Source organism: Parasteatoda tepidariorum, chromosome 1 (genome assembly GCF_043381705.1).
Source record: "Parasteatoda tepidariorum isolate YZ-2023 chromosome 1, CAS_Ptep_4.0, whole genome shotgun sequence".
Classification (NCBI taxonomy): Eukaryota; Metazoa; Arthropoda; class Arachnida; order Araneae; family Theridiidae; genus Parasteatoda; species Parasteatoda tepidariorum.
Window position 1 is genome coordinate 65,242,996 of NC_092204.1, and position 11,579 is coordinate 65,254,574.

An 11,579-nucleotide genomic window follows, 5' to 3' on the forward strand; every position below is an offset into this window, starting at 1 on the left:
CGATGATCAATTTTAAAAGTGCCATTTTGTGAGAAAACTGCTATTTAAGACGGAAGTCTGTGTCACCATTTTAAAGATGATTTTAAGCAGTAAAAACTATTTATTGCGTAATAAGCTTAGTGTCACAAATCTGCGCAATGTATTTTTTTAAGGTGTTCATTGAATTATTAGAACTATCTTCACATTTCGCCAAAATAAAAACTATTTCGTTCCGGACTGACATAGTTAGAAAAAGTTACGTTTTTAAAGGAATTTGTGAAATTCGGAAGAAATATTTTGTCACATAAAAATATAAATTCTGCTTTGCAAATCTGTGAAATAAATATTTTTAGTGTCTATTACGCTATTACAATTTCGGTCACCTTTTCCTAAAAATAAAAATTATCTTTTACCAAAGTGAAACAGTAAAAACTATTCATGCTAGAAAAACGTATGTTCCATGATAATCTGTAAAATAAGCCAAACTATCCCCTGAATCATTACAATTTCGTTAGCTTTTTCACGGAAGTAAAATTATTTTGATATCCATTTGTACAAAATGTTTTAATTCAGTGCATAGTGCGGTGTGTCATTTTTAAAAAGCGTCACAATTCAAAGCTATTTGTTAAAAATAAAAAGTTTTCTCAGATTAAGTAGCCTATTTCAGGACATAAATAATTTCTATTATTGCCGATTTCTTTTAAATTTTCGAAACTTCGAATTCAAGCCGTAATTTGTTTTTTTCTTTGAAAAATAGCAATAGAATGTTGAGTATTAAATTGGGAAATGTATTTAAACTTTTAACTCTATAAATTACACCTAAAACTATAATTACATATTTGTGCACCATAAATCAACATTTTTAGAACATAATTAATTTCTATAAGTGCTAATGATGTTTGAAATGGAGCATTTCTAAGCATTTTATTTACTTTTGAGCTGTAGCTCCATTTTACTTTCTTTTTAAAAAGAAAATAGAGAAAAACAGTAGTAGAATATTGTTATATTCAAAAGTGTAAATTTTTTTTAGCGGTTTTAAAAGCACATAAAAAATTAAGAATAAATTTACACCATGAAACCTATAACTTTACAACAACACTTCCCCATGCTTGTAAATACTTCCCCATGCTACTTAAAATATTGCCACACACTTTGCATTTTGCATGTAATCTTATTATTTATTTATTACTATTTTTTAAATGATAGTAGAATGTCGACTTCTAAAGCGTAAAACGTACCTAAACTTTTAACGTAACAAAGGTTTTCTAAAATAATTTATATTTCAGTAGCTTGCACCGCGAAACCTATATTTCTCAGACAAAAATATTTTCCACAAATGTCAATCTGGATAGTCTAAAGTAATGAATATTATATTGGGAAACATGCTCAAACTTTTAACATTAGTAAAGGCAAATAAAAAAAAAATTATTTTAAAAATTTGTAGTATGAATACTATAATTTAAAAATATAAATACAATCCTATGACAGTTAATAAAAAATAATTTTATTAATTTTTAGCACGAAACCCTTTGTCTGACAGAAATGCCTTAACAGGAGTATCAGTCTTCAAAATGATGTCATTCACAGTGCATTTTACCGGTAAATTCTTTTCCTTTTAAAAACTTAGGTAGAAGTCATTATTGAGGATAAAATAGTTTAACTTTCAATAATAAAGGAGACTTTTAAAAATTAAATTTTCCCAAATTTTCTATTCACAATTTATATTTTAATAAATAAATTATGTATTTATATACTAGAAGCTTAAAAATGATGTCATACACTTCAAACTTGATTTGTAGTATTTTTTTTTTTTTTTCATGGCTGTAAAATGTTCAGCTTTATAAATAATTGATGAAAAATATGCATTTGATACTAAAAAATAAATTTAACGAATTTTTTCTCTAAATATTTTTAATGAATGTCACTCTCTAAACTATGATATACACTTTCCGTTAGACATTTAATTTCTTGTAAAAACGGAGCAGAATGGCTACTTTTATGTAGGGAAATCTGGATGCTAGTAATTTCTTATATTTGCTCCACAAAACCTATAATTTTGCGATATTAGCAATTTTTTTTAGTGTTGGTATTTGAAAATTGACAAATATAGTTCGCACACCAGTAACTAAACAATGCGTGTTGTCATTGTATATTTAAATGACCAATTTAGTTTTAATTTACAATCATAGATAGCAGCACTAATAATTTTCGAACTAAAGTTAGTTCTTAATCTTCTTCATGGAGAGCAGCACTTAAAGTGCTCCAATTTTTTTCTGACTTGAGTTACTAACATTTTAACTTTTTTTTTTTCAATCTGTAAATTTGATGTTTTCTAAAAGGTTAAATAAAAGTGTTTACAAAATACCATAGACAGCATAAATAATATTTATTTGCTGTATATTGTATAAATTACATTACCTAATGTTCCCCTCTTGATCTCTAAACATTGCTAATTGTCTTTCAAAACAAATGAAGATTTTTCGTTTTGATAGTAGCCTCTGTGCTCAGACTCAGTTTTTGTGGAATTTTCATATTCTTGAAATAACAATCGGTAGCTTCTCAGTACTTTTCTTCGATTGCAAATAAACAAACAATTTTCAAGCTTAAACTTTGAAATTAATAATATGCTTTACTAATGCTGAATAAAACTTCACTTCTTTCAGATGAAAAATTAACGATAAACAGATTAGAGAAAAATAAATAAATAATTAATGCATAGTAAACAAATTAAAATATTAAAAAAATAAAATGAAACTAAAGTGAAATCAAGGTTCAATTCCTTCTCTTGTGGCACGAGAACATGAATACTATTTCTCATTTTTTTGTCATAATATATTATTTAAAACTTTATTAAATATGCATTTAATGAATGAATTAAGATGAATATTTCTGTTGTTTTTCGTTTTATTTTATTTTTGCATTTGTAGTAAAACAAGCAATAAAAAAATCGTAAGTTTTTTTGTGAGTCAGAATTTGGTTATTTTATTCGTTAATGTTTTGATTATATATATATATTATTTCTATATATATTATTTGATTAAATATATAATTAATATTCATTAAATATGAATATTAATTATATATTTGATTTCATATGAATATTCATTGAGGAATCAATTAAAAATTAGTAGACATTATTTAGTTTTTAATAAAAATAATGTTAAAATTTGATTTATGTTGGTTGCACATCAATATTTATTAGAAAATGTATAGCAATAATTTCGTAATTGTTTATCAGAGATAAGTTTCATCATAAATAACACGTTTTTAAACAAATTGTACAAAAAATATACGACTTCAATATTAAAAAAGAAATTCTTCTCGAATTTTTTGTAATTTGATTTTCGATATAGTTAGCATCATTTTATTCATTTTAAATACTATATTTTGAATATATTCAACGAAGAATAAGAGTAATCAATAGCTGAAATTTTATTATTTTAATCACTAGATGGCGGTATGAGTTGATACTTCCTCTCTCTTCCAAACAACGGCTCTTGATAATTATTAGACAGATTAACAATAGCAATTTAAGCAGTCTTTTTACTTTTAATTTCTCTCTAAGTTCATGAAATGAATTAAAATATTATTGCATAATAAAATCTTGTCTCTTATGTCCTCTCTTTTTTTAAATTGTGAGGAGTAATAAGGGAAGTATTTCCTTTCTCCTTTCTTAATGCTCTTAAAGAATTATAATTTTTTTTTTGGTTTGTTTTCCTATAAACTTATTGGAGAAAATTGAATTTATTATTAAATGAAACTTATTAGATAATATGAACTTACTGGATTAACTTTTACAAAAGACAATTGAACTAAATATTTCTTTTGTTTATTTTTACTGTGCCGAAGTCTCCAGTGATATTAAATTTTTGTTTCATTTTTTAAAATCAGACTGAAAAAAATATAATAAAATAGTATTTTATGTACCAAATACTTTATTATAGTTAGTATATTCTGCGCATGGAGATCAATTCTTTTTAACCTGCTTCTAGATTTTTTTTATTAGTAAAAACAAAGGCCATAACGGATTTATTTATTTCAATAAACTGCGTTCCGAAAAAAATAACGAACAGAAACAATGTCATTGAGATGCGTTGAGTCTTGATTGACTTGATAACCATGATTGACTGATCTGATTATAGAATGATGGAATTAGATTAATAAATAAATGAAGTATCAAGGAAAGAAAGAAATATTGAACGTCTTTTGATTTTGTTGTCAACATAAAAGTAGGAGTAAACGTTGTTATTTTTAAGAGTCGATTCCTTTTTCTTTTTTTTGTTGTTGAAGTTTTTTCACTTTGACTTCCAAAACAAATTGTCCTTACCCCAATTAGAAAATCTTACAAATCTTCAAATTCATGACTAATATTTATCTCGTGAGCTAGTTTTTAATCTACAGACATGAGCATGGTGACTCTGAGCTATTTCAATACTACCGTTTAAGTGATTTTCAAAGGGAAAATAATTTATACCTGTCTAATAATAATAAAAGTAGAAAGAACATTTGTGAAAATAAATTAATAATAAATTAAAATTTCTTTAAAATTGAAGTAAAAGTGCCAAATGGAATGCTTGGTAATGACTATCCTTAATAGTATATATTTTCATAATCCACGTAAATTAAGAAAAATAGAAGCATACTAGAGAGGGCAAAATAATATTTAGCAAAAACGCTATCGAAAACTAACGATTCTTTAATGAGAAAATCATTAAAACGTGTTTGATTTCTAAATGAAATCGAGAGGAATTGAAAGATGCTTAGAAACATCTTCCAATTTAGTCAGGCAATCAAACTGGTTTTGATATTTTTCTCACCTTTTTCTCCAGTTTTTCGAAAGATATCGGTAGAGTTCTTTTCCCTTTCTTAAATATTATTTGTGCTCTCTAATATGTTTGATTTTTTTAAGTTATCAAAAAATCTATTTTAAGCTGGATCATTATGTCTATGAAATATAAAATATTACTATGCATAAGTTTTCCTTTTTAAATGTTAGATATTTTGGACAATTCTTTGAATATTAGATTTAAATAGATAAGATTTAACATTAAAAGTTCATAAAAAAAAGTATTTACTATAAGATGCGCTTTTTAAAAAAATACTTTAGTATCATAAAGTATTTTTTTTTCAAAGATAGATAATATTTTTTTTCTCTAGAAAATGCACGATACACCCTCGAAATACGCATATTTACGATTTTAAAACAACTAAGCATTTTATTTATGTTTTTAAAAAAAAATTGAAACCTTTGAATTTGAAAATTATTGTATACTGTTTGATGGTCAAAATTTGAGTTTTAATTACTTTTCTAGAAAAATTAAGGAGAAAACTTGAGCGAAGTTTTGAATTTACTGAATGGTAAGCATTAGCAAAACCTAACTTTTAATTTAATACAATGTACATATGTGATGCCATTATAAGCATTACATGTTTTCAAATTTCCTTTATTTCATAAATTTAATCATTCGAAATCCATCTTTAAATTTAAAAAAAATCTGTTTATTTATTTAGATTCAATTTTAAAAAAAAGCGAATGCAAATATTTCTATTTTCAATAACTATAACGGGTAACTTTTTATTTTAATGCATGTGTATAACTTATTATTATTCAATACAACTAACTGATCATCAAAATCTATATTTAACCATTTTTTCTTCAACTACATTAAACATTAGCATATATGTAATTAGGTTGATTTTAATTTCCGCACGAACTTTTTGGCCTTAAAAATCTTCAGCCAAATTATTTAAATATTATTATGAGATATCGTGGGGTTGGCTGAATTGGCTTGATGTTTGGCTATAATTTTAATAATATAATAAATAATAATTTTTAAAGGTTTTTAAAAGGAAAATAACTTTTCATTATTTTTTATTTTAAAATATATTTTATAATTTTTATTACTCTAAAAGTTTAATCTGTTAAATAATATTTTCGAAATTGTTGAAACAAGAGAACGACAAAAACTGATAATAAATCGCAGAATAATGGTTTTTATCTAGTTGTTTTTTATTGCTTTTCAAAAACTCGAATCATCATCCATTCAAGGTAAGATTGATTGGAGTTCTGTTCTGAAGAACAGTAAAGCATATTTCCTTGATAATTTTTCATTTGCACGATATGATTGTGTTGTGATATTTGCACTTACCAGACGAAAGAAGAAAGAAAACAATTGCTGAAGGAATTTCTGGTTTAACAAATTCAGCAAAATGTTTCGGCATGATGTAAGTTATTTTTTTAAAATCATTAATTAATTCTCTTAATTAGAAGTGGACAAAATATTGATCTATCGTGATGTATCGATATTTCCGCGATATTATGATAACGATATATTAAAATAATATTTTCACAATATATCATGAGTACCATAGCTTACAATAAGTATCGGATATACGATAATTATTGGCATCCTCGACAATGAAAATTATAAAATGCGATTATGTCGTGAGTATTATCAATAATAATATGATAATTATCAAATTAAATAATGCAACTATTATTTCCAAAAAGAAAAAAAAATCGTGAGTATTACCGATATTGAAAGATATTACATTCGATGTTATAGGGATTCTTCACAAATTCCATTTCGAAACAAAAATATTGACCAAATGTAAAGAAAATTACCCATATATTAGCTTAATTAATGTAAATTATTTACCATGTAAATTATTTAATGTAAATTATTTATCATTATCTCGATGTGTCGCGAGATATTGATATTATTAAACAATATAACGCGGTTTTAAAGATCTTATATCACCCAGCACTATTAAAATTAAAAACAGGACTATAAATAGTTGTGTTATCTGTGTGATGTTGCATACAGTACCGGCCCGATTATTAAAAAAAAATTTTTTATTCCAATAATTTTTTTTAGTAGAATTTTTCGTCAGATAACACGAAGTCATTATTTTTTAAAAATATTTCAATAACATTTCTCTGCTATTAGCACTTGGTGAGAAATGTTTTCGGGATTAAGACATTGATTTGATGTGGTATTGATTCAATAAGTTTTTATTTATACAGTCCTTATTTTCTGTTTATACAGAACATTAATGCAAGGGGAAATCGTTTATCATTATTTACATTTATTTTCCAGAACATAATTATGCCTGACAAACTTTATTCAGTACATTACCGACATAACTAGAAATATTATCTAATCTAACATTGTACAAACATTAGGTATAAAATTCTGGTTATGTTATAAGATTACAGATATTCTCCAGACCTGTACATCATAATCTTTCGAAAATAATCCAAGAGTTCTAAAAGCCTTATTTTCCCGAAAATGTTGTTGAAAACTTAACATATAAATCAAAATTAGTTCTTTTGAAGCTAAAATAGGGAGGAAATAACTCGTGCTAAATCTTTTAAATTTATCGATTAAAATCTGCTGAGTTAACCGTTTCGGAACGGGCAATCCATGAAAGTGTTAGTACATAATTAGAATCAAAATGAAAAGTAATCAATAAATAAAAAGTGGTAGCTTAATTGTGGGTATTCCTAATTTCACAGATTTATTTTGCTTTCCCTTTAAAAATTTTAAGCTAATCACATATCTAATCTATGTTAGTTCAATGTGTAATTGTATAGTTTTTATTTCGCAGTGAAGTAAATTTTAAGTAGTGGGGAATTAAAACAAGTTATTATAACCCTTTCCACAAATAAAGAATTAGTTTGGTGAGTAGTTTTATTTTAAAACCCTAATTGATAAAGTTTCAATCACATATTTGTGACAGTCGGCTCTAAAGGATTAATCATTGAATAATAAATTGAACCGATTCTTGGTAGTTCTAATAGCCTAGATAAAATTAAAATGAGAGGGTACCATTCTAAAATGTTCCAAAATTCTAGTTTTTTCCTTTTTCAGACAGCAATAAATAATTTACTAAAATTATTTCTAAAAATACAATTTAAATTTTTTTAGGAGTTACAAGGAGCTATTCAGATATTTTAACCCGGAAAGCATATTTTACCCAAAATCACATTTTTAAGCCTTTTTCATATGAGATATCAATAGCTATTCATCCGAATTTTATTTTCTTGTATACATAATATAATTATTTGCTATGTATTGAATAATATTTTACACCTGTGTCAGAAAATTTTAGAATTGATTTATTTATTTCTTTTATTGTATGCTGAAACTGATTACAAATATTCCGTCTGAAACATCTAACAATACATTGTTTTTATTTATTTTATAGATATCTAATATCTGTAAAACTATTATCAAGGTTGGAATTATTTCTTAAGGAACACACTTATTATATTCATTCATTGTTATCCTTTTCAAGTCAAAGCAGATAATATGACTCTAAAAACAATGAATTTCTAACCCTAAATATCGTGTGAGGGAATTGATTTTAATTGATAAAAATGTGATTATCTTTATTCATCCCATCAAAATGTGATTATCTTTATTCATTGATAAAAATGTGATTATATCTTTATCATCATTTTCCATAGATATATAAATATATTCATTGAAAATGTATTTAGTTAAGGGTGCATCTTAAAATTTAAAAGTTCATATCCCGATTTTCCGATTTCAAGAGTTATGGTTTTTGATTAATTTTATGATTAATTTTATGTAGAACCTTAGGGTGTGCTCGAATCAAATTAGATAAAACTGATCTAATTACTTATACTTCTTTAAATTTTTTGCAAAATGAAATTTTTTTAATTTTTATTTTTTATTTTTTACTATACATGCGTTTTTTATCATAAACCTTATTTTGATAAACAAGTTTAAATTTAGTTCAGTAAAAATTAAATAAGAACGATGCAAAAATAAATATCTGTTTTTATTTCATTTACATGCGATATTAAATTTTACAGAATTAAGAACGTTTTTTTTTTTTTTTTTTTTTTTTTTTTTTTTTTTTTTTTTTTTTTTTTTTTNTTTTTTTTTTTTTTTTTTTACCTTGATTTTATTAAGACGCTTTTGAGTCGGTTAGAGTGAGCCGAAATGTTGACCACCAGGTGACTAGCTAGAGCATTCCCATTTCTACTGGAGCTTTTGAGACTGATAACAATACAAGTCAAAGGTGTTTCCTAAATGTTTTAAGCAAAATTTACCGTCACTTTAAATTTGATCCCCTTTTTAACATAACAGGCACAAAATTAAAGATAAGAGAAAAATGAAAAAAATAAAATAAAATTTTTAAAAATTACGCTATTCAAGTAAACTAAGTAGAAAAATAATTTTACTTTTGTCATACATAAAATGATAAAAATAAGTATTACACTGTAAACATTACAGATCTAATTACGGTATAAAGTGACGGCGCTTTGGGAACATTATCATTGATATCCATTTTTACCATAAAATAGTGTTATACTTTAATTTTTACTGTAATATTTATTTAATTAGAGTGATTCAGCAATTTTACCGAAGTTATTGCTGCAAAAATTACAGTACATTAGATATTTTGTTCCGTAACATCTTCCAGTAAAAATAGATATTTTACTGTAAAATGTACCGGCACTCTGAGTGTAGATACTTTTTACGGTTATTTTAACCAGAATTTTTTACAGCGTAGTAGATAGCTTCCATATGTGCGAAGAATGTATTTAGAAGTAAATAAACATTTGTAGTTTTTTATGTATCACATTATATGTTTTCTTTCATTAGTCAGTTTCATTAGTGTAATCAGTGCAATTTTAGCTTTTATTACTGTGACCACCCATTCGCATTACTGTGATCTGCATTGTTGGCTAGAATTTTTAAAAGGGTTACAAATAATTAGTTGCTGTAAAGCTTTCATAATTTCACAAACATGATATAACCTGTACTCTAGATTGTAATTTGTTGCTGGGTTATCCCCAAAACTTCTCCAGATACCAAACTCACTTGATGACTGATACTGAATACTATAAAAGCTTATAATAAATATTTTAGTACCAAAAATGGCGGCAACTACTTTACACTCAATATGGTGTAGTGAAGCACCACCAATAATTCCTTGGTGTTTGGTGGGGTGGAAACACCAGGAATTTTCCATTTCACTACTTTTGGTGTAAGACATTTTACCTCCATTTTTGGCCTTCAGTAACACTAAAATTTATAATAATAAAGAATGAGACACACAATAAGAGTCTACAATAATTTCAAGAAATAGTTCAAAATAAGAACTATTATAGTTATGGATGCATACACACACTAACTTTTTAAATAAAATTAGTTTTTAAATGAGACATATACGTAGCACAGAGAGAATATTAAGACTAACTTGAATTGGGTTTAACAGAAAAGCGAATAGAAATTAATTATAAAATTATTTAATTCAATTGACAGATATTTAAAAAAATTAAGTATAATTATCCTTATAACACAACTAAAAACACACATACCGTTTATTGTGACAAACTTTTGCTTCTATAGATAAATATCAGAGTGAAAAACAACAACAAACTCAAGCCGTTTCGTATTCGATTGTAAACAGTTTGTTGATGATTTTAAAAATATGTCAAAATTGGTGTTTTTGGAAGTGAAAAATTTCACGAATGAAAGTCCGTAAGTTTGATGTTAGCATTCCCAATTAGTGCTTAGAATTAACTACACTCTTTAGAGTGAATATAAACGTTAAATTCTATATTAACTTGAGATAAAGTTCCTCTTCAAATGTCTTAGATAGTTCAGCACCAAATTCGGGGAGCTATTAGAACACTGTTTTTACATTACAATAGTTACGACGATTTATTACTTCGCATAGGAGTGTGTGGTTTTCCATTTCACTTTTGGTTAAGAGTAGGAAAATCAGGTCTTTTCTTCAATCTTCCCCCATTGAAAACGACTTTACTCTTGTTTCTATAATAACAAGCAGCCTGTCGGGAGAAGTTCTTGTGATTGCTGGGCACTTCATAATTTTTTTTTAATGTAAAGCTAATAATGTAAACGTAAAAATAAACTTGTTTAAAAAAAGGCTTGTTACACATTTCTGAAAATCTTCTGTGGAGTAACAAATAAGCAATTTCCCGTCCATATAACATCTCAAATTTTTTTTTTTTATTTGCTTTAGAAAATTTTTCGAATGTTAAACGTAATAACAATATAATCTTTGCAGCATTTTATATGAACAGAGTGCGAAAAGAATTTAAAATTGACTTCAAATGCGTGAAGTTCCTAAGACATGTATAGTTAATATTTCGTCATTTTACTGATAATATACCGTATCTGGTATAATCTTCGTAGCAAGCTATATATACCGAAAACTGTAAATGCCCGTTGCCTGTATTTGTATTAAGGAAAGGGAGGTGCAGGTTTAGCTAACCATTCTATATGTTTTTTTCAAAAAAAAAAAATATATATATATATATACGATCAAAATGAAGATTAAAACAAAGAAAAATAATAGACAAATGAAGAAAAAAAGAGTGGGGGGGGGAAATAATAAGTAAAAAAATAACAAACAATAGTTTTAAAAAAAAGGAAAATTTATTTAAAAAACCGGAAAAAAAAGAAACCGGAAAAAAATATAACCTTTTCTTCAGCACACACGATTATATCCGCAAAACAGAGTGCTTTCTGATATTGTATCAATAAAGCCAAAGCAAAATATATTAATACAATAGTGTGAGGAGCACTCAAAAA

General features: G+C 25.8%; 1 protein-coding gene across 2 annotated transcripts in view; it reads left to right on the top strand.

Annotated features, from left to right (window-relative positions):
• The window catches only part of LOC107436692 (sucrase-isomaltase, intestinal), a 103,051-nt gene that overhangs the window by 48,697 nt on the left and 42,775 nt on the right, over window positions 1–11,579 (top strand). Inside the window, exon 1 of one of the 2 annotated variants that reach the window (XM_043045140.2) lies at window positions 6,015–6,204. The exons of the other annotated variant lie outside the window; for it this stretch is intronic. Coding sequence (XP_042901074.1) covers window positions 6,190–6,204 — 15 coding nt within the window. The 5' untranslated portion in view covers window positions 6,015–6,189. Of the gene's footprint in view, window positions 1–6,014; window positions 6,205–11,579 lie in introns of those variants that run through there. 2 annotated transcript variants of the gene reach the window in all.